Source organism: Sinohyriopsis cumingii, chromosome 8 (assembly GCF_028554795.1).
Source record: "Sinohyriopsis cumingii isolate HCF-2022 chromosome 8, ASM2855479v2, whole genome shotgun sequence".
In the NCBI taxonomy this organism is placed as follows: Eukaryota; Metazoa; Mollusca; class Bivalvia; order Unionida; family Unionidae; genus Sinohyriopsis; species Sinohyriopsis cumingii.
In genome coordinates, this window is record NC_142968.1 from 96,151,877 (window position 1) to 96,177,565 (window position 25,689).

The 25,689-nt window shown below is 34.9% G+C and overlaps 1 protein-coding gene across 1 annotated transcript; it reads left to right on the forward strand.

Annotated features, from left to right (window-relative positions):
* The first annotated feature begins 6,189 nt into the window (after positions 1-6,189).
* Positions 6,190-14,003, forward strand: LOC149794185 (heat shock 70 kDa protein 12B-like). Its single transcript, XM_089969090.1, has 5 exons — positions 6,190-6,478; positions 10,515-10,736; positions 11,053-11,219; positions 11,922-11,947; positions 12,618-14,003. Exons 1-5 carry the CDS (start codon positions 6,194-6,196, stop codon positions 13,694-13,696), a joined length of 1,779 nt encoding a protein of 592 aa, XP_089825216.1. The 5' UTR covers positions 6,190-6,193; the 3' UTR covers positions 13,697-14,003.
* The last annotated feature ends 11,686 nt before the right edge of the window (positions 14,004-25,689 follow it).

A 25,689-nucleotide genomic window follows, 5' to 3' on the forward strand; every position in this document is an offset into this window, starting at 1 on the left:
ATATATATATATATATAGATATATATTCAATTGACATGACTGTGGAAGGAATGGATGTGAGGTACACGCAAATAGTGTCTGGGAAGAGGAAAATTGGCCACAAAAAAATTCAACTTATGTACATTGCAGTTGTTTATTATTATTATTATTATTATTATTATTATTATTATTATTATTATTAATTTTGCTAAAAACTGGTTTAAAAGGTCCTTTATCCATTATATCGAATGTATATCGATTTATCTGTCCCTAATTTATGTAAAACTATCACTGTGATCTTAATTTGCTGCGATCATCGGTTCAAAATCATGCTATCAACGAGATCATTAATAATCGAGCATTTTGTAGTTAATTACGTAAGTCATTTTTCCATAGATTGGAAGCTCAGTTGTGTCTGTTGTATTTTCAGCTATTTATTCTTTATCCGACTCTTTAATGAAACTAATCTAATCTTTACATATGTTTTTTTATTTTTATTTTAGAAAGCACAATTCCACTTCCGGGACGTGGGTCTTCGTCACGCCAATGGTTACATGGAATCATCAGCTTCTATGACAAAATCTACGGTTGTTCGAAATATGTATAACATTATTCCAGTGCGCTATTTGCAAACTCAAAACAAAACACCGTTCGCTTTTCAAAACCTAAAGTTTGACCTCATTTATCTTTTGTATACCCAAATGTTTGACAATACTTTATGGGTCGGAACATTGTGCTCTTACAAAGACTACAATTCTCTAAAGTATTCTGGAATATTTTATTTTTTTCATATTATGCAACAGTGCTACTTTAAGATTAGGACGACACTATTGTGCCTTATGGAACTTTAAATTAGGATAACACTCTTTAGCCCTTTGGAACGTTAACATTATGTTGATACTCTTAAGCCCTCTGAAACTTTAACATAGGATGACACTCTGTAAACCTTTCGAACTTTAACGTTAGGTTGACGCTCTAAAGCCTTATGGAACTTTAACATTAGGATGATACTCATAGGCCGTATTTAACTTTAACATTCGGATGACACTCTTATGCCCTATGGAACTTTAACATTAGAATGACACTCTTATGCCCCATGGAACTTTAACATTAGAATGACACTCTTATGCCCTATGGAACTTGAACATTAGGATGACACTCTTAGGTCCTATGGAACTTTAACATTATGATAACACTCTTAGGCCTTATGGAACGTTAACATTAGAATGACCCTCTTTGGCCCTGTGGAACGTTAACATTATGATGACACTCTTAGGCTCTATGGGACTTTAACATTTGGGTGACACTCCTAGGCCCTATGGAACTTTAACATAAGGATGACACTCTTAGGCTCTATGGGACTTTAACATTTGGGTGACACTCCTAGGCCCTATGGAACTTTACCATTAGATGCTACTCTTAGGTCCTGTGGAACGTTAACATTAGAAAAACACTCTTAGGAAGTATGGAACTTTAACATTACGATGACACTCTTAGGCCGTATGAAACTTTAACATTACGATAACACACTGGAGCCCTTTCGAACTTTAACATTATGATGCTCTTAGGCCCTATGGAACTTTAACACTAGGTTGACACTCTTAGACCCTATGGAACTTTAACATTAGGATGACACTACAACGCCCTTTGGAACTTTATCATTAGAATGATACTCTTAGGCCCTACAGAATTTTAGCATCAGGATGATATTCCTATGCCCAATGGAACTTTAACATTAGGATGCCAGTCTGAATACTTTTGTAACTTTAGCATTATGTTGCCACTCTGGGGTCCTATCGAACATTAACATTACGATGAGACTCTGGAGTCCTATGGAACTTTGACATTAGGATGAAGCTCTTAGGCCCTATGGAACTTTAACATATGGTGGACACTCGTCGGCCCTATGGAACTTTAACATTAGGTTGACACTCTTAAACCCTATGGAACTTTAACATTAGGATGACACTACAACGCCCTTTGAACTTTGGCATTAGAATGATACTCTTAGGCCCTATAGAATTTTAGCATCAGGATGATATTCCTATGCCCAATGGAACTTTAACATTATAATAACACTCATAGGACCTATGGAACTATAACATTATGATGACACTACAAAGCCCTTTGAAACTTTTACATTAGGATGACCCTTTGAGTGCTTTTGGAACTTTAACATTACGATGACACTCTGGTGCCATTCGGAACTTTAACATTAGGATGACAGTCTGAATACCTTTGGAACTTTAGCATTGGGATGCCACTCTGGGGCCCTATATAACATTAACATTACGATGAGACTCTGGTGTCCTATGGAACTTTGACATTTTGATGATACAAAGGGAGCTCATAGAAAATTTTACGTGATAATGATTTTAAGGATATCCCTATGTAATACGCGAAAACAAATACAAAAAGCACACACAGTATCAGAAAATCAGAGGGATGAATGATTTGGGGGCAAGAAAAAACATATTGTAACAATCCCACAGAGATGAATGCGTTTGAGTTTGGACTTCGAATCCATCCTAGATCATCTCAGCTGGGCTACTGTGATGTGTTTGCTCCCATTGCCTCAGCACTATATAGTTTAGCAAGTGTTGATGTGTTTTAAATAAGAAACAATCAACACAGAATCTTCAAACAAGGACATCCTTTGCATCTAGGACTTTAAAAGTCAATGAGGAATGTTCAAGGTAATGTTATAACGAAATAAACAAATCGATACAATGTAATTATCTTATTAATCAAGTCACACATTATAACCATCACAAAGCAAGCTAAAATATGTTTGCAATCACCATCTTATCTGCTGTGACTCTGATATGCATCGCATTTTCACTGCTCGTGTGTGCATTATTTATAATACTATGTACCTACACCTGTGTTTGAATTCAGACACTAGATTATAAGCTTTAGAGCTCCTTTTGATACATCAGACACAATAGCAAATCCCATAGTGTGTATCTAGGAATAATACATATCAAAATAATTGTGTTATGTTGTCTGTCTGAACTAATCTGCTGGTTGTGCCAAGACGAAAATTCTCCTGAAATTCCTTAACAGTCTAATGATTCTTTGCTTACAAAACACACCACAAATTTCAAATCAGGACATGGAATCAAAATACATATATATCATGCCACGTTAAACACCAGAGAGCACAAATAAAACAATGCGGGTGAACTCTTATTCTTATTCCTCACCAATTAGATACGCTTCATCTCTTTTATTATCATTTAAGCGACAGGCATTGACAAAACTGACTGTTTTTATTTATGAGCCATAAAAGTGCTGATATCTTTATAATACCATAGAGTCCGTGGTGAACAAAACGAAGTTTGTATTGAAGAGACATGTTATTTAAGAAACAGAAATGACGAACTGAGCAGAGAATCGTTCAAGAGGGTTATAATATATAAGATATCTTTGCTTAGAAATATGTATTATTGTTTAGATAGCATATTTTGTTTGTAAAATATTGTCATTGACAACTAGAAATGTTCCTTATTCATATGAAAAAAGTACTGGATTTTCTCGAAGAAATGAAAGTCCAAAGGTTCCATGAAGGAGGCTTCAGGTAGGTGGGGATGAGGTTGAATAATAAGGACCATATAACGCACCAAAGCTTCTTATGTACAAATATGTACAAAATACATTTGTCTCTCAACATAGGAAGCCTCAGTACAAGGCGGTACCATTATAAGGCTTATACAGTTATTGGGTCCATTACATTATTTAATAGACATATTATGTTTTACAATACCTAAAGAGTCCTCGGGTGGCCAAGTGGTATAAAGGGATATCCTTCACCGATCACTGCCATCTCACATCTGTCGGCGTGGGTTCGAGTATCGGGCTCGGCCAATGTGGGTGTTTGAGAATACTTGCTAGTAGCTTCCATGTTCGATGCCCACTACTATAAAGCAGCCGCCATGAATAGCTGCCGTACGTTCAAAAATGGACTTAAACCCACGACGATACCAAAATATAACGCGACATTATCGATAGGGCGGTTCACATTTATGACTGTCATCAGTAACGTTATAGTATAGCATATCATAATCTGAGGACTGAAGGCATCAACAGAGATGGTACCGGTACATTGCAACACATTGACAGTCTTGTGTATGTATGTATGTGTGTGTGTGTGTGTGTGTGTGTGTGTGTGTGTGTGTAATCAGAAACAGAAATACTCAGGCTGTGTCAGAACCATAGTACAGACCTGAGCAACTTAATTCAATTAGTGTGTATAATCCTGTATCTCTTATATAATAATATTTCTGGACCTTTTCTCTTTAAAAGGAAGAAGACAAAAATAAAACAATATACTAATCTGGTTTAAAGTTTCAAAAAAAAATTTACGCATCATAAATAATGACACGTGGCTCTACTTTGATAGATTCTGCTTTTTATACGAGATGATAAAAATATTGCATGAATCTAATATAAAAGCAACAACTGTAATATCAAGGGATAATGTGTATTTATTGATGTATCTATCTCAATAACAATAAAATGTCGCGAAATGTTTAAGAAGCGATAAAATGTTACAGATTACATTCTGTGATGACAGCGTCAGTTCTAGTGAAGTTTATCCATCTGTGATATAAGTTAATCGATGGAACACCTAACATGTGCAAAGTTGCCTCCTCGGTTCGTTAATCTCTGATTACAAATATAATTCTGCTTCTAACTTTAATATAAGTTGTTTCATTGTTCTATCTGTTTCTTCTATGTTCATTAGTATATTATTTATTTTTCTCTACAAAAATACTGTTGTTTTCATGTCTCCACCTTTTTAGTTGTGCCTTACATCTTTTAGTGAAAGTGAGCAGTAAACGCTAGTTCTGAAAATTGAAATTCATGCTTTTATTGACCAAAATTGCGTTACAAAATGTTGTACATTACTTGTAAGCAAGATCGCAAGTCATCTTGCGTTTAACCTTTTCTCAGCTCTAGGGTTTAGTTTCATCTCTCTTAGATGGAAGATAGCAAAGATAAATTGAAAGTTGAAGACAAAGTAAAACAAAATGGAAAGGTAACTTCACGCATACTTAAGGTCATCGTATAGTTGACGACTGGGTGACCGTTCAGAGGAACTAATTCAAAAACATTTGAAATAGTTTGTATTTTCATAAGATCTGGAAATTTAGCTTGGTGAAAGAAGTGAAAAAGGTTGAAACAGCAAGATATATTTGAAAGTTGATTGTACAGGTGATTTAGGTATCATGTTGATGTGGTCAAAAGTTAAAGTAGTTTCTTTGGAATTGTTACCATACTGTTTAAAAGAAGTTGAACACCGATTGTTCAGCAGAAATTTATTTCGGCCCGACCGTTGTATAACATTGTTTTAAAACTATAACACAGCAATGTTGTCAGACAGAAAAGCAATATTATCCCTGCTTCCAATGCATCACTTAAATCTGCTAGCACAGTTGCATACAACTGCTTTAAATAAATATGTTCAAATATCATACAAGAAAATTAAAGAGATTATAAGGCTATTTATTCCATTATTTCGTTTAGTTTACAATCGATTATAAAACCACATGGACTGTTACCTGATTCAATGTTTAACCCGGTACAAACAAATATACATTGGTATGTACTTTAGCAGAACACTAAGTATGTTAGCCAGGTAGCTAAATTGTCCGATAAATAACATTATGTCGAGAGACAGAATACCTTTAATCAACTTCATTCACCAAGCCAATTTAAAGTCTGCTCTAGCTTTTGCTTACAGTAATCTTTTGAAAAAAATCATCAAAGTTTATAACTGTTCCACATCAAACATGATATTTAAATATTGGCACAGTTATTCAATGAATGTTTCCAGCCAGTTTACAATGAACTATCTGACAAAAGGGACACGCATCTGACACAACTAACACACAACACAGTACTTTTTTCTGTCTCAAGGCAATCAGTAGTTTATGAAAATGAAATTTTACCTAAATGGTTCAATTCAAAGCATATAATCTTTATTAATTGTTTTATTTTTGAGTTAGATTAAAACAGTTTATATGCATACGTATGTGTATATGCGTTTTTATTTGGACGTACGTACGCACGTAATAATGTATATAGGAGCGTGGGTAAGTAAATTGGCAGCTCGATTGTAAGGATAGAATATATTCATTTATACATTTACTTATACTATAATAAGTTTAGATTTTGTAAGAACTGCTTTATATTGCTAAAGGATTCCCCAATGTTGGTCGCAGCAATAGACTTTGGAACGACTTACTCTGGATGGGCAATCAGCTTTAAGAAACAGTTCGAAAAGGACCCAACACAGGTATATGCGAAACCCTGGTCGGTTGGAGATTTCATGTCAGAGAAAGCCCCCACAACGGTTTTAATAGAGCCAGACGGAATTACATTCAAATCTTTTGCTTATGAGACCGAGGACATGTACGCTGAGCTTGCTGAAAGAGAGGAACACAAGAATTGGTTTTATTTCACAAGGTTTAAAATGTTCCTCATGGACAAAATTGTAAGTTATTAAGTACTTATTTGCACATTTCACCTACACAAAAAGGATTTGTTAAATTCAAATGTTTGCCATGGCATGAGGGAAGATTCTGAGGGCGAAAGTTTGAACTTAACAACGCCTTGATCGTTATATTGACAAGTATTGTTGCTTGATGAACACATTTTGTATGAATTACTTGTAGAGCAGTCTTTTACAATTTAACAGCCTGTATTCAATCATAACCTGTAACTTTGATGCTTAAGTACATCTTGCGTCATAAAAGCCAACAATTTAAAACAGTTGTATCCATTCGTGTACTATCATCTCACATCATTATCTCCACAACTGGCTAAACTGTGCTTTCAATAAGCGGGTTAGTAACCTGTCCTTTTTAATGATGCTTATTTTGCACATCGGAGAGATTACTGGGTGTGTACACTTTCTTTCACTTTGCAAACCTTGTCTGATTTTGTGCTGCGACGGATATTACTTCATTCTACCCAAATGTAGATAGTCTCGATTATCGACAATGGACTCTTATTATATTTTCCCCACAAACCTGTATTCGTCGCTTTTTTTCTTTAATAAGATGGTATTTCCTGTCTCTCCATCTGATGGTATTCATCTTCGCTTTTGCTTTCTTTCACTAGACCATTAGGTATGTTTCCATTATTATTATTATTATTATTACTGCTGCTACTACTACTACTATTACTACTACTTTTTATCTTAGCGGCATAAGGTGAATTTAATAAAGCCATTTCGATTAACAATCTTTATTGTACATGAAAATAGCATTTTCCCCGTCTTTATATCAGATATAACCTAAAACAAAAATAATTTCGTTTCATACGGCAATTGGATGCAATAAAAAGGATGGCGTCACGTCACACGCTACATATCAGCGCACCACTCATGTGCACGAAGTAATAGAGGCAAGAACAAATTATATCAGCTTAGTGATATTATATACAAAGTTGTATCAGTATGGGACAGATGGAAACAGGCCGTGGGATTGGTTGGTACATTTTCCAGTTCCGACCACATTGAAAATTGAACTTGCATTTTTTGCCCTTCAGTCTCTTGGCTGATGATCATATCATGCATAATGACCGTGATGGTAATACCTACATATTCTGCTCTAGTTTCATTTTATACAGATGTTTTAAGTTTGTTGCAATTCTTGATGTTTACATTTTTAGAACTTAACGTTTATTTAGCACCGTATAACCATTATTGTCCTGACGTGCCGTAGCAAATACATACATACATACATACATACGTCTATTTATATGTTTAGTCAACGAGAAAACATGCAATTTATGATGAAAAACCAATTGGAATATATAGTCTTTTGGTTCAACATATCAACAGGAAAAAATGATAGCATAAGAAATCTAATATTCTGTGAGAAATAAATGTCGGTTGTAAGGCTGAGATGGTCCAAAATTCTACAAGATCATCTTTTAAACTGTGAGATATCGCATACATTATTTATGATACCCTTGCATAAAATAACAAGCATGATTTGCTGATCATAAATTACTGCCAATATCTGTAAGGTATTCCAGGCAGTTTATTTTTTAAGCTGTTTAACTTTAGTACACATTAAAACTTCACTGGAACGAAATATTATCTTTGTAAATCTCCACAACATTTGTATATTTACCAAGACGCTATGAAAATATCTTATAACTGGTTTTGTTTTAAAACATCAGCATTTGTGTTATTAATATATAATCTAAAGGCGTGTAGCACATTCAGAAGGTGGGTTCTACTTCCAATGACTTTAAATAAAAAATGTTAAATTTTTCCGTGTATTTATAATTTGCAACGATAAATACTGTAGGTAAAGAAAACTTAAGCAACAGTCGGTAATTAATTACCATGAGCACTGTATCTTTCAAATCTTATGACAGTTGTCTTAAGGGAGGATAAGTTTCTGTTTGGAAACATTCTAATGTATAAGGATGTGAAAATACAATGAGATGGAAATAGACATAACTATTTTGTTATTTCTTTTAAATTTCTTTATGAATTTATTCACTGTAATATATACGGCTACATGTATAGCAAACAAAACCCCAAAAACAACAACCTTTCATATTTTATGACAGTTGTCTTCAGGCAAGTTAAGTTTCTGTTTGGAAACATTTGCAAATACAACGAGATGGAAATAGACATAACTATTTTTTTAAATATTTCTTTCTTTATGAATATAGTCATTTTTTGACTTAGCTCAATTCCCCTCGCTTTTCTTTCATGGTCTTCATGGATTGCAATTAAACTTGGCATGAAGGTTTTCATCATGAATAGCTTGGAGAATTTGAAGTTCTACTGTTGTTTTGGAAATTTTATTGATTTATGGTTTATGTTTTGACATAGTAAAGACTTCATGGATTAAAATATTTAAATTTGTATGATACCTTACGTAAAGAATACGTGGGTAAGGTTTGATTTCAATTCTTTCCTTGTCCAATTAATGATCCATTTTTAAGGTAGAATATTTGCTGTTTACTTTTATTTCCATCAATGGTCCGTGAAGTTCTTTAATGAGTGTAAAATTTTGGTATTAGGTCTGGTATGAGGTTTTAAATTCTTAAAATTTAGGTAAAGTTTAATTTTTATGGTTTTGCTGCAAACTTATACCAAGTCATGGTCTTGTTTTTATATATTTGTCATTCAAAATGATCATATTTGCAAGGGAATAAGTGTCATGTGGACACACTTCTAGTGATATATTAATAACAATAACAGTACGAGATGGGATATGGTTATCATTTACAAGGTTCCACATGGTTGCTATAGAAACCACTCCGCTGATAGGGATTTACTCGAAACACAATTCTGGCACAGCATATCGTAACAAACATTCCAACCAACTTTGATCAAAACTGAATTAGCCATGGTTATATATTCTTGGATTAATGCCAGATAACCTGGTTTCTTTGTAAACTATATGAGCGTAGGTAGCTAATCCGGAAAATATTTTAGTAGAGTTGGTCCAACGAATTATTTGCTCAAAGTTTAATCAAAACTTCCATGTGCCTTCTGTAGAAGTTAAAGTTGCTTTGTAACTTATTTTTTTAAAAAGAAAACCACACATTTAGTATAAAAAAATACACTAAGAATAGTTCCGATTAAATAGGACTCTTTACAAGCGCGCGGTGATGTGTATTTAATGATGCCGATAGCACATTATTGAAGACAAAGTTTATTCATTCTAATAAATATTCATTGCAAAAAATATAATAGATGAGAAGTTATAAATTTTTAATCATATTGTGTTTGGATAAATTATTATATTAATCTTTTCCAGCCGTTTGTGATAAGATGCCAAGATTTTTAATTGTCCTTGCCATCCCCTGCCCTTCCCTCATATGTATTTAATGGGGATATACATACTTAGCTTTAGTTTTGTTTCTGCTTGTTTGCAATGTAAGTTTAAAAATGTTGTTTGCAGATAATAGGAGGATACAACGTCTTTATAAAAAAAATCAGGATCTAACTTCTTCATTGAATATTTACTTAACTGGTGACTGACTTCTTAATATAATCAGTGACTACCATCAATGATTTATTGGTCTCTTGTACCAGTCAACTGTTCGCTTACATAAATCTTTACCATATCGCCATATTTTCTGATAACAGCATTTGCACCGTGGTGAATTTAGTAGAATTTTGTGGCGAAATGCGTTGCTGCAAGTTTACAACGGTGAAGAAATATAATATTGTAAACATGCTAACAATAACAGCTTTAGAGACATTATTTGTGATCGTTTCACACAAAGGTTTCTAATTTGATGAGACTACAAATATTTGTATGATACTGTTTTATGTGATTATAGGAATGAAAAATAATTATATACATTTTAATTTATTATACTATTTAGTCTATATGTGATGTTGAATTAACCAGTATGCATGTATGTATGTATGTATGTATGTATGCATGCATGCATGTATGTATGTATGTATGTATGTATGTATGTATGTATGTATTTATGTATGTATGTATATCTTTATGTGTGTTAAATACACATTTTATCAATCTTAGGGTCTGGAGCGTGGACTGAATATAGAAGATGCAACAGGAAAAGAACTTTCTGCAAAGACCGTTTTTTCTATGGTCATCAAGTACCTGAAGGACGACTTGTTGGAAGAGTGTGCCACTCGTGTTGCGGGAATAGTGCAGCCTGATGACATCATGTGGATATTGACAGTTCCCGCCATATGGAATGATTCCGCAAAACAATTCATGAGAGAGGCAGCGGTGGAGGTGTTTTATCTTTTTGTTGTTGGGACATATACGCAACTCCATTTATCGAGACAAAGCTAATGATGTATTTGACTATGCAATTGCTTCTAGGAAGTACTAATAAAAACACAAGTTAAACCTAAGCTCATAAGGAAATATCAGATCGTTATTTTCTATTCTGGATCGTATTTTATGCATTTAAAGCATAAACAAGAACGTCTCCAGATTTTAGTATCAATATGCAAGAATCAATTTGTAAGCGTGCATTAAGAGTAAAAATTTAAAGTTAAGTAAGATGGCCGATTGTACATATGATCTGATTTTGCTTAATCTGCAGGCTGGATTGAGCACTGAAAAATTGAAGCTCGCCCTTGAACCAGAGACAGCTTCCTTGTTTTGTCGTCATTTGCCGATGGATAAAACGATTGGGGAAATAGATTTCTCAAAGATGAAAGCTGGATCAACATACATGATCATTGATGCTGGGGTTAAGGATTTATTATAGTTCAGTTACTGAGGTAAGACTTTTAATGTATACTATCTTTATGAAAGTGTTATGTACATTTATTTATATTGTGTGACTTTTGTCCATGACTGAGGGTTGTGGATGAAGTTTCTGATTTAATTTACCCATGTTTGTAAGTAGTAAACAAGATGCTTACTATAATCTGAATTCCATGTCTAGCCATGTTTATGAGTTAGTTGCGTTCTCCATTAGAATTCCATGACATTTAATTGCGCCGTAAGTCGAGTGGGGATGTGAATAAATAAAAAGTTCATAAGCAATCATATTTTAGACCAGTCTCAGGGAATCTACTGCATTTACAGTTGAATTACTGCAATCAGAAAAAGAATTCGAGAAGAATTTCTACCTTAAATTATTAATTGGACTTTTGTAAATTCATTCAAAACGTCATTCTGGATCGTATCATTGATGTATCAGGACAATTACCATAAGTCTTTTGAATGTTTACTTTTCATGTTAGGGAAATACATTTTTGGTTGAATTTTAATTAAATTGTTGGCTTTACTATCATTCTGTTGCATATCTGAAGATCTAGATTAATAAGAAATGGCATAGCTTTTATTAAGTTTCTCCAGTAACGTCGTACACTTTCACATGTAAAAGTAGATACTTAACTTTATGGCGGTTATTGTCATTGTACTATGCTAAGCATTTAATTATGAAATATTCATATACTGTAGTGCTAGACAACATTATCGGATTTACTGTTTTAAATTATTCGTTTTTTAGAAACTGAACTGAATATCTAGACTACAGGCACTGTGATATTGTTGTTTGATTATTTTAATTTTATTTAATCCGCATTTTGACTTGGTACTTGTTCAACTCTGATCTGCCTAAAAATCACCCTTCCACTGAATGTATTACGATATTACGGAAGAAAGACCATACAACCATATTGTTGAGTCTAAAAAAGAACGTAATCCTATCAATCAATCACTCTTGTCAATCACTGTATGTATGTATGTATGTATGTATGTATGTATGTATGCATGTATGCATGCATGTGTGTGCGTTTGTGTGTGTGTCAATCACTGTATGTATGTATGTATGTATGTATGTATGTATGTATGTATGTATGTATGTATGTATGCATGTATGTGTATGTGTGTGTTTGTATGTATGTATGTATGTATGTATGTATGTATGTATGTATGTATCTGTTTATGTTTGTAAGCCATACATCTGTCACTTATTGATCAATACTTTTATTTTTTCCTTTCTACGTTTCTACCCACTGGTCTTCATTTTGCTTTCTTTGATTGTTTCAATCTTTTTACCTTTATTGGTTCCTTATATACATTGTACCTACTTACCTACTTAGCAACCTCTCTACATAGAAATGGTCTTGCCATAATTTTATGTTGGATATACAGGTGGGACTGTGGATATCACTGTTCACCAGGTTATCGAAGGAGGAGGACTGAAGGAAATTCACAATGCAAGCGGAGGCGCATGGGATGGGACAAAGGTTAACGAGGCGTACAGGCAATTCCTCATTAGCATCGTGGGAAATACTGTATTTCAAAAATTTATTAACATGCACATGAACGATTACCTCAGCATTAATAGGCAGTTTGAAATAAAGAAAAGAAAAATCAATCCATTAACACATTCAGAAGTTGTTTTCAGATTTCCTTTTGAATTAAAGAAAATATTTGAAGAGGAAACCGGTGAAGATATTGAAGCAGCCATAAAACAAACAATGCATTCAGAACAAATCACTATTTCAAATGACAAATTAAAAATCAGCGCAAGAATGATGAAAAGTTTTTTTGAAGAAGCAATTCAAAGCATTGTTGACCATGTGAAGAAGTTGTTATCCACGCCTGCATTGAGGGACGTCTCATACATTCTGTTGGTTGGCGGGTTCTCCGAGTCAAAGATGTTGCAACATACCATTCAGAAAGAATTTAAAAGCATAAAGATTGTTGTTCCGCTTGAAGCTGGGTTGGTTGTTTTGAAAGGAGCCGTTGTGTTCGGCCACGATACGGGTGCCATATCAGAACGTATTTCCAAATATACCTACGGTGTGAAGGGTAGAATGGATTTTATCAAAGGCGAGCACGATGAGAAATACAAAATCGTCGATAATGATGGGAATGTAAAATGTAACAATCTCTTTTCTAAGCATGTTACAATAGGACAGTCACTACAATGTGATGAAAGTTTCCAGCGTGAATATCATTCTCCAGACTCCAAAGCAACTAGCTTTACCGTGCAGTTATATGCTACCCTGAAGGAAAACCCGAAATGTGTAACCGATGTAGGATGTTTTCAAGTAGGAGAGATGAGAGTAGATGTTGATACCAACGTACTTTATAAGGACAGAGCATTTATTATCAGCTTATCGTTTGGTGACACGGAAATACACTTAAAAGCGTTTGAGAAGAGTACAGGACGAAAAACAACTTGCTGTTTGAATTGTCTAGATTTAGTTCGGCAGCTGTATTAATGCCATTCGCTAGTAGTCTAAGTAGTAATGAATCGGCAGTTAGAAGTTTAGAAGATGATGGCAAACGTTAGAGATGTTATTTTTATTACATGTACCCAAAAATAAACATGTTGGCCAGGCATTGTGTCAATGGTTTCAGATAAGAAATGCTAAAGATTCTGTGTGTATGTGTGTGTGTGTGTGTGTGTGTGTGCGCGCGCGCGCGCGCGTGTGTTGTAGAATTTATCCTTTGATATTAGAGACTTTGAACAGAATTCCTGTTAACATGCAATTCACTTGGGGTAAATTTATTTCCCCGATACATGGAATATTGCTATCAACTAAATATTGAATAACGAAAATGTGTATAAGTATATGAACTATATGTACAAATAGTTTTGAGAAAATGTGTCCACATTATATATAGGACTTTAAACTTTTGCCATATTTCAGAAAGACAACTGTGTTAAAAATATTTATTTTAGTACATTTGAATGGCTAGTTCTTATTTTAATTATTTGTGCAAAACATTATGAGTGGCATATTTTTCATCGTGCACATTTTTGTAAAAAATATTTCTTAGTAGACGTTAGCTAACTAAAAATAAAATAAAGAGAAAATTTTGTGTTGCTTAGAATTATAAGCGAAATTTAAACTATATCTTTAAAATGTTCAGTTTTTCATAATAAAGGATAGAAATAAGCAGAAGATGGCTAGCTGGAAATCGAATTCGTTTTACATAAATGCTTTTGACTTTTTATTACGAAAGCTTTGATTATGCCGTCTGCAATAACACGTACTATAAAACAAATATCCTAATTATAAAATGAATGAAAATGGCATAATCTGAGAAATGCCCAACACCTGTACATGAAGGCATGGTGAAAGTATCCTAAATCCGCAAGAAGAACGATGTGATTTATAGCAACTCTCACAGTGCCATATTGAAAATAATGACAGTTATCGAGAAGGTAAAATTTTAAGCAATTACATTATCATAATGATACGTTTTCTTCGGCATCATGTAAAACGGATAAACGAATGAGTGTTTTAGACATTTGTACACCTTATTTAATCTATGCATAAAACGACGTTTTAAATAAATTTCATTTACTGTGTGTATTACTAGAGCATAGGATGTAAAATGCTTTTCATTTCGCTGTTTGCAGTGTACAATAAATGCAATTCGAAGCAGTTTTGTTGAATTTAGCTAAAGGCGTAAACGTTGAAAAATCACGTTTTTTGCTAAAGAAAGAATCTTATGTGGCTTTGCTATAGCATCTATCCATCAATTTCGATCGTGGATGGTACATGGGATGAACATTCAATGTCAGCTTGTTCTTCGCACTTTTTCTGCATGTGTATTCCAGCGATTATTTTAAAGTTCATTAAGTCTGCATTAACCGAAACTACATATAGTGTACAGATTTCTGACACCTATGTCAATTCAAAAAGGTGATTTCATTATTTTATCTACACATAAATATTCAACAGAAAGACATAAAGTAGTCTCGAACAAATAAGTTAAGACACCATCTATCAACAAAAACAGTTTATCTGCCCATATTTATGTCTCAGTCAGTTTTAACAATCAATAAAGGGTCTAGGTTAAAAACATGTATAATTTTTTCACGAATTGTAATAATTCCAAAGACATGTATTCGGCAAAAATATATTTTTATACAGAGTAAAGGAATTAAAATCTTGTAAAAGTTTTCAGATATTTTTTACAGCGTGCTATTGTACCAAACTTTCAGTCTCTCCAAAATGATTTATAATACAGCCTCAGGCGTCCCTTGTTTTGTATTCTTTATACTTCTATGTCATTCTATGTTATCATTTTTTTTGTTTGTTTTTCCTTTCGTCATTCTGTTTGTTTATATCTTACCCTTTATTTGTACTGATTCATCCTTGAGTTTGCTTTGGTACACACAAGCAGCAGAGGGGGCGAACAGATCGACATTGGAAGCGTCCAAAAACCGAAATAAGGCTTCTAACTAAAAATATTTCGAACTGAACATTTGCTTGAAATAAATGATTGAGGATTCTCCGGTTAATTAGACCATTTATTTTCGTAAATTGAAAACTCGTGAAATTAAAATTACTATTACAAAAAAATGAACCAACTTGAGGTCATGCCCTCCTCTGCTGCTATAATTAAATCATTATGTTATAATAAAATGGTACATCCGGAATCTCATACTGCAAGGATAGCTAAAGAACGATTAGAAGCAATCAAAAAATTTCTTCCTGTTAGAGATTCATTCAGAAAAAAACTACAAGCGCAGCAGGAAGAACACGTTGAGTACGAAGAGGACACTGAAAAACTATTTAAACCCGTCACTGCAGCTACTAAGAAAGCTGCAGCGGCTGTTGAAAAAGCTATATGGGGAGATATTGCCGAGGAAGATGAGAAGAGGAAAAAGGGTATTTTTCCAGTATTAGAACAAACTGCAGCACAGACTGAAAAAATAGCAGCAAGAACCAAGAAAACAAAAAAAAGGATTTTACGAGACCTTCCAACTGACATAACTGCAGCTCAACCTCCACCTATCGATGAAGAAATACTTGAAAATATTGAAAAACTTCGTGCTGAAGTTGCCGACGTGAGAAAAGAACTTGCACCTGAACCCAAACCAGTAGAAGAAAACGTAGAATTGATTGCAAGATTTAGGAAAGGTTTTGTTGAAAATATTAGAAATACTGAAAGAGAAAAATTACCAGAAAAAAATATTATTTGGTATATTTAATAAATCTGGTATTTTAAAACCCCGTCATGAAAAAGTAATTGATGATAATCTTATTAAATGGATATATAGTGTATATTACAACAAAAAACAAGCCAGAGATAGTGATTTAGAATACAAAAATCTTGATAAAGAAGTAAAAAGACTTTATAGAGAGAGACTGAAACAACTCGAACAAGAACAACTCTCCCAGCAGGAACCTTCATATCAACTTCCTCCACCGCAGCAAGAAGAACCTTTACCGCAGCAAAGGTTGATTTCGGAACTTGAGAGGTCTGAGGAGCTACTTAAAAAATCAAAAGAAAAAAAATTACCCTCAAGACTATTTAAGAAAACAATAAAAGAAAGAGAACGGTTGGAAGGGGAGGATGATGATGATCCTCCGAGCGCTGTAGGAAGTGGTTTTCTGACTGCATCAGGAGAAAATAATTTCGTTTGTCCTAATAATATCCTCAATGACGTGTCACGGTTAGAAGTTCTCATAGGGGGAAAACGTGCCGGAAATAACTCACCAGAAATAACCAATGAAGCAGCTGATATTTGTCTGCAATTATTTCAAGGTGGTATCATGGATATTGGCGTTTACCGAGAACTTATTGATGAGCTCGTTGATGATTAGTTACCGCGATTAGATAAATGGTAAATAAAATAAGATGATCGTGTACAATGATCATCGTAAATCCGTATCGGTCAGAGTGGTAAACTCACGATTACCAATCTACAGAGTTATTTACGGAGATGGACTTGGTGATGTTATTCAGGGATTATTTACAATGTAAGCCCCAAAAGCAGCGCCTATTGCAAAACAATTATTGATGAAAGCTATTGATATTGTTCGTGAAAAAGCTCCTGGTGCAATTGTCAATGTTGCTGGTAAAGCGTTCTCGGCGATCAAAGATAGACTAGCACGATTAATAAGACGAAAACAACAACCATTAAAATTACCAAGTACTGAAATTATGTCCGCAGATGTCAGTAAAATAATAAATCAAGCTGCAAATCAAAAACTAGCAGCGTTAACAGATCGGGGACTCGGTGAATCGGGAAATAATATCTCAAGTTTGATATCAGGAAGTGGAACTTCCCGAGGTGGAATTTTCCGAACGCGGTAATCAACGTGTTAGACGAAAATAATTATAATAAAATGTTCAAGCGCGTATCCGACACAGCATTTGACATGGAAGCACCTGTCCTTAAAGATGAATCGGTACGTGATTATCAGTTTTATTCTTATGACGCACGAACACCAGATCAACGTGGAGGAAGAATTGAACTACAAGTTCATGACACAAGTAGATATTTTCTACCCGCTGAGGCTTTTATTGAGGTAGAAGGTAAAATTGTAAAAACGGATGATACTAATTACTTAGATGCAGCAAAAATTGGTTTTGTCAACAACGGGATCATGTCATTATTTAGTAGCGCCACGTATATGATTGATGGAAAAAATATTGAATCGATTCAGAATAATGTCGACGTTGCTACAACAATAATAGGGTTGGCAAGATATTCTGATGATTATACAAGACCAGCAGGTCCCACAATGATGTTTGCGAAAGATAATTATAATAGCCCTGAAAGCGATCCGTATAATATAAGACGACCAAGAAACAATGCCAATAACGCTGACGCTGATGTGGCGCCAGTAGTTCATGGTGCTAACCCAGAATTCAACTTGGGATTTGCAGCACGTAGAAATATGTTGATAGGAGACGATAGAAGATTTTCATGCACAATTCCACTATCGCATATTTTTGGATTTTGTAGGAATATTAAAAAGGTTATTTTTGGAGCTAGACACACGGTTGTTCTTATAAGAAAGGGTGATGATAACGATGCTCTGTGGAGACCCGCTGGTGATGCTGGTAAGGTAATATTATCGAAACTTTCACTGTGGATGCCGGTAATGACTCCAACGATCGCAGAAGAACAAAAATTTATTTCTTTCATGGACACAGGTGGTAAATCCTTGTTGTCATGGTTAACAACAAGCACAGATAGTATGCAAACTGACGTTAACGGTCAGTTTACATGGCATATAGCATCACAACAAGGTGTTTCTGCACCACGGCATATTTTTATTGCGTTTCAAAACCATGATCGTTTAGGCTCACAAGTTCACTCTCATATGATATTTGATAAACTAGGTATCACAAATATTTCCTTGCGGATAAAAGGACAACAAGAACCAACAGAGAATATACAACTAAATTATGAACAAAATCATATAGGACGTGTATATCATCGTTTGATGTCATTCATGGGACGTGATCAAAATGTAGATACTGAGTTGCAAATATCACAGCATGATTTCAGAACTTTGTATCCGATTTATTATTTTTCACTGGAGCATCTTGATCTATCAAAACAATCTGTCGTTGATATACATCTTAAAGCAATGTTAAATACAGGTGGTGCTGATTATAGAGCAATCGCGGTTATACTCAGCGATAGAGCCATGTTGCTTGAAGGTGGCAGTGGTCGAATGAGAGTCGTTGATGCACCAGTGGAAAATCTTTAATCATTATTTGGAGCGTGGCAAGTATTTATCATAAAATGCCATATCATCACGTTAGTGTCAGTCTGACTCCTGGTCAGGTTAAAAACCTTCAATCAAATTCGGCAAAAAACTGCGGAATGAAAATATCACTAAAGCGAGATCAGATCACGGGTGGTCAAAATAAACTATCATTATCAGAACGCCAGCTTAAACATTTCAACGGCGCTAAACAATCAAAAACAGGGGTCAGATTTAATCTCTCTGTAGGTGCGATTAAGGACATAGTTAAAACAGGCGGTATTTTTCCACTTCTCGCGGCTATTCCAGTGTTAATAGCTGCTGCCGCTCCAGCCGTAGCAAAAGCAGCCGCGTTAGGTGCTGTTGGAACAGCTGCTGGAATGGCTCTAAAGAAAGCAACAGGAAATGGATATAAAAAAAGGAACGCGGCCTAAGATTACCGGAATCTCGTTGGGGAATAGGTCTGAGGCTCCCAGGATCACTTCGTTAAACGCTCCAGCATTAAATTCTGATTTACTTGATGCTGCTAAGCGATTGAAAATAAAAAAACTTCAGAGGTGTTTTTATGCGAGATCAGTTACCGAAACAACCAAACAAACTCGAAACAGGTAATATTAATACGCGGTTGATCCACGTGGAATAGTTTATTTTGATTCATACGGGTTAGCTCCACCCAGTGAGTTTATCAAGTATGTTGCACCACTTCACGCGTAAGTTTGGTATTCAACGCTACCCACACAAATAATGACAGATCCGCCAATATGCGGCCGTGAAGTAATTAATGTACTTAACGCTATATCAAAATCATCCAAACCGCCACATAAAGTTGTGCATAATTATACAAGCAACCGCTTCGTTGCGCGCAAGGTGTTTTAAACAGATCAAGGATCTTATATAATGGTTGATATTTACGGAAGATCTTCCTCTACGTGTAAGAAAAGTAAGAAAAAGTCCGATGACACTGATCTGTCGAAGTACGCGACTAAAGATGAACTCGCTGATATTATGAACCTGGCTGGAGTTGACCCAGATGAGGTTGTTATTTTTCAGGACCGATACGGAAAACTAAAAACGAGCAATATCAAATGGAATGATATAATTCGACGAGTACTCGGTGCGGTCACGGATAATATACCTGTGTTCACTGACAGCGGCAGAATTAGGGATTCAAGTATATCGTTTATAACCATCAGAGATCAAATTACAGCAAGTGTTGCTAATCGCGTGAAAAATACCGGTGACACAATGACGGGAGAACTCAGCATGAACGGGAATAAGATAGTAGTTTTAAGAGATCCAACATCCGACGAAGACGCAGCAACAAAAAAATACGTTGACGTCAACTACAACACCGTAGATGGTAAATTATCCACGTTGCGCGCCGAGTATGACGTTCACACAAACGAGTTCACAAATCTTCGCAGAAACTTTAGAAAGATTAATGAAACCGCAGAGGAATTTTTTGGTAATCCGTTGGTCGTTGACGTAAAACTCGTTGATATCAAGACGAACATAGACACAATCAAACAAACATAGCAAAACATCGTAGCGGGGATTTCTGAGATCGTTAATAAAACCAGTCTGATTAAAATCCCAGCCGGAGTTACTCCCGGGCATATTACCAACATCGTATACACAGTATCATCGGGATTTGCAACATGGTCGCAGCAAAATAAAACTATCAAATATACGGCAACAGTCACTGGCGTGTACAGGCTGTATGTGTTTAGTGCTGAAAAATTTGAAATATTTGCAACGTATCCATGGCGTCATTCAACTGATAAGTTTTCCGGGGTTATATCTGTTATATTAAATAGCGGAAACGAGGAAATATTTATTCTGGAAGCAGCTGATAAGAAATTAACCGCAACATCTTTCTGGTGGTGTTTGGAATTTGTAGCTGAAACACCTCAATTGGTTACTGCATAAAATATAATGAGTACCTCAATCGACGTTCAAAAATTTAGGTACAATCAAGCGCGTGAATGGCAGGCAGCGTTGAAAGATCGAGTCGAACAATATACAGTAAAAATAAAAAAGTATCAACGACGATTAGTTATCATCGACGTTGTTGTTTATTCGGTATCCGCTGTTGTTGCTGGAGCTGGAATAATATTATCCGCGGTAACAATGATGGCAGCAGTAGCTGTGACCATTTGTATTTCAGCTGCAACAACGATTGCAGGTGTGCTTAATATCATTGCAAAAAAAATATGTACTTGCACGAATGAAAAATTATCCGATTACAAGATAAAATTACACATAGCAACTGTTGCATACTCGAGGTTATCCTCGTTGTTATCAGCGAGTCTCAGTGATGGAATTATATCTGATCTTGAGTTTTCAGAGATGATTAGCGTATACAATTGCGCTGGTATTAAAGGTACAAGTATCAATAATGACGGAATTTACTGCAGCATTTCGTGATGAACACAACCCCGCACAAGACCACGATGATCTCGGTAAGCTCGATTAATCTTGAATTTAACATGAATTTTCCAACTGCAATTCGCGCGAATGAAATTGCACTAGCGAAATTACGAGTATACCATAGTTGGCCAAATATCAGATCGAGATCATTTAATGGTACACCAGCAAATAATTCGCTTGTATTTGCTAATAAGAATAAACCCGATGGAACACCTGACTGGGTTGTTGTTGGAATACCAACTGGTAGTTATGAGGTCGAACAAATCAATGATGAATTTGAGCGTAGAACAAAATCAATAACAGGAAAAGAAGCAAAAATATCAATTAATGTTCATGAGCCGACGTAATCTTCTGCAATCGAAATAAACTCGCCTGATTATGCCGTTGATATTTATCAGTCCACGATAATATCCGTGCTAGGTTGGCCTGAAATATCACCACCGATAACACCGATACCACCAGAACCGATAAAGTCTGATCATATCACGGATAGGCAATCATATCATGAAATTAATCCATCATACTGGGAACAACTAAGTAATTTAAAAAGTAAATCACTGTTTAACAGATTTATCAATGTCGGTGATATTGAGGCATGGACTTTTAAAAATCCCGGGGAAATAATTATTTTAGGTTTTCATCGACGTGATATTATTGAATATTTTCAGGAAATCAATCAAGAATGTAAAAAACAACTAGATCAACTAAATCAATATTTTAACGAACATATTCTTGACATATCAGCGTCATCACGTGATAAAATCATCACGCGTGTGGAAATATTAAATCAGCTTGTATCAGATATGGAATATTTTAACAACCGAATAGTTCAAAGGGTGGTTAATTTAGAATTTTCTGAAGATAATACAAAAGAATGGTTAGATAAATATAAATTAACAAAAGCCGATATACCAAATTTTAAATTTCCCAGGTATATTGTAGCTGAGTTAAGAAAATCTGTCAATGATGTCATTGATGAGTTCTTTCCTAAAATAATCGATGCGTGGAGAAAAATAGCCCCACCAGCAACTGTTCTTAGATATAATAATGATCCACACTTCGGCGGCAGACACGTATCTCTGGGAATCGTTAATATAACATCGACAATCGCGGTTAATCTAGTTTGTGACGTAATCGAAGGCAGTTATCAAATAGATCTTGGAAAATCAAATCAGGCTCAACAACGATAGATCCTATACACGTTCACACCACAAGTTCCCCCTGGGGATTTGATCGTGCAAGTACCAACCAATCCTGTTTGTCTACGCACACGTAATCAGTATTTGTCAGGAATAAATTTCAAACTCACAGACCACATAGGACGATTAATTGACCTGCGTGGGGAGGAATTGATTGTCAATCTACATGTAAAATCATAGATTTCTGATCGTAGATCTTCGTCTTAAATACTTTTATCGTAATGATTTTTGATCATAGATCTTTGATGAGAAATATTTTTATTTTCTTTTATCATAGATCTTTGATCTTAATATTTCAACATTTGTTATTTTTAGTCGATTTGTCAAATTAGTTTTTCGTCAGGTCAAACCTCGAGCGGTTCTCTAATTGATTTATCGATAAATCGTTAAAATCTTCATTTTTTTCGAAAATTACCAGAAAAATTAACAAAAATCGCATGAAAAATCTCATTTTTTGAGCTTATTTTACTGATTTTTAACGATTTGTCGATAAATCAATTAGAGAACCGCTTGCGGTTTGACCTGATGATATTGGAAAATTTATAAATTTTCCTTGACAAATTTGACTAAAAATGTTGAAATATTTTATTTTTTCTGAAAATTTGATCATTTTACATAGTTCTGAGTACCAACTAGCCCATCAAAATTACGAAATTGATTGGTTTGCATGATTCTGAATACCAACTAGCCCATCACAATTACGAAATTTATTGGTTCGCATGATTCTGAGTACCAACTAACCCATCAATTTCAGAATAAATATATAATATTTCAGAATAAATATAATTTCAGAAAAAATAAAATATTTCAGAAAAAATAAAATATTTCAGAAAAAATAAAATATTAAGATCAAAGATCTATGATAAAATAAAATATTAAGATCAAAGATCTATGATAAAATAAAATATTAAGATCAAAGATCTACACGTGGTCAGCGTTGACAGGGACCCCAGTTACCGAAACTTTCATTTTCATTTTCACCAGAATTATTTTGTACTACTTCATTACTTTGGATCGTTTCACCAACGAGGTTACTCGCTAGCATAATTTTCTTAATAGTCTTATGCGAGTACTAATTGTTTTTTGGTGTTTTTTGCCTCGTACTCGTGGGATAACTCCAATCTAATCTTTTCTACTGCGGCAGAGAGAGAGGAACGAATTCCTTCACTTGATTATCTTCTACAGTAGCTAGCGACTGAAACATCGCCGCCTGAATTCGTTTCATGAACTTGTATTCAGATGATAGTGTTTGTATTCCTTGGTTTTTACGTTCTTGTAAAATTTCAAAATCAGAAAATATTTTTTCAGGATTTAGTTCATCGGATATATTAATTTCATCTTTTTCCAATTTATTAATAGCAACAATTACATCATTAATATTTTCGAAGTTCATTATTTAGTATATATGTATTTAAAATAAAAAAAATATTTCGCCTATGAACATCTATTCGAGTCTTTTAGCAAGTTCAGGAAGGGGCACAACACAACATATACAATGAATGCGATGAGTGAGTGAATGCAATGAATGAAATTTTAATTAAGGACGGCACAACCCAGAACTCGTAGCTTGCCACCGAATTCTACCAAGTTCAACGGGCACACGAAATACTACCCTCTACGAGAGCCCCTAACCCGTCAAACAACGGTCTAGAGGCCCAAGAGGGAGGACGGCACAAACATATATTCAATGAATGAACCTCTATTCGAGTGCTTTAGCAGGTTCAGTAAGTATGCAATGAATGAGTGAAATGGAATATATGCAATGAATAAGTGAAATGAAATATATACAATGAATGAATGAAATGGAATATATACAATGAATGAAATCTTAATTAAGGACGTCACAAACATAAATGAGGTCATTTTCTACGCTCAACAGAACACTCCCCGATAATCAGCCCGTGGGTGATACAAAACATGTATCACCCACCAGTGACGTGTGGTTGGAGGGGTTCTGTTGAGCGTAGAGGGGATGGCGGTGCCCAAATTCATTATAAAAATAGCTAATATGCGTAACCACCGACGATTGTCAGTCATGGTATTCGATCCTGGGACCGTGAGCATCACGGCCAGATGCATTACTAATTGAGCTATCGAATCAACTAACACTATATGTTTCAAAGGTTATTATATAGCTACAGATCGGTTTAAATATTTCTGCGTTTCTGAATAGTTTGTAAATTTCTGTATCAAAACAGCGGTTCTGAATAGATCGTAAATTTCTGTATTTAAACAGCGTTTCTGAATAGATTGTAAATATTTGTGCATTAAAAACAGCGCGTTCTGCCAAGATTTCTCGTAATATCTTGCACTAACAGCGTGTTCTGCTAAGATTTCTTGTAATATCTTGTACTAACAACGTGTTCTGTACTACCACGGCACCATTAAACGTTTTACCACCTACAGATCTTACTAACCAATTAGCTAATTTTTCTTTGATATTTTTATTTTTTATAGAATCTAGCGCATGAATTAATTTCACATCTGCAATATGCCTATGTTGCAGGTCATTGCTTTTATACGCAACATCATGAGCATGGCATGCTTTATCAATAGCGTTTATTGGTTCCTCGCCTGGTTTTGGTTGATCCTGATTATCAAGCCTGATATCGAGTCGAGTACCAGGACCGCAATAATTATATCCTGGTAGATGTTTTTCTCCTGGGTATTTAGCCCACGGAATCCCGGGTAATTTTGTTAATATTGGTGCAATATCACCCCCGTGTTGCTTTTTTTCTAACGCTGACTTTGTCCCTGAATTATCACCGGGAATAAATTTAAACTTCTTTGTACCACACCGCGTACACTTACCCGTAACCGCTGATCTGTTATTTTTTGTGGTAATAGTTGTTAGTGTATCCGTCGGGGTACGCGTCCTGCACTTCACACAATATAAATCCATAGATATTTTATACAGCATAGATATAATTGATTTCTCAGCGACAAGAAAACGAGAACCTGTCAAGCACCATCCTGCGTTACCAAATTCAATTAGATTGATAATAATAGGACCATCTGGAAGTGGAAAGACACAGATGTTACTTAATCTTATAATGAGATGGTTAAAGTGGGATAAATTGTATTTGGTAGCCCCGTCAGTTGATGATCAACGATGGTATA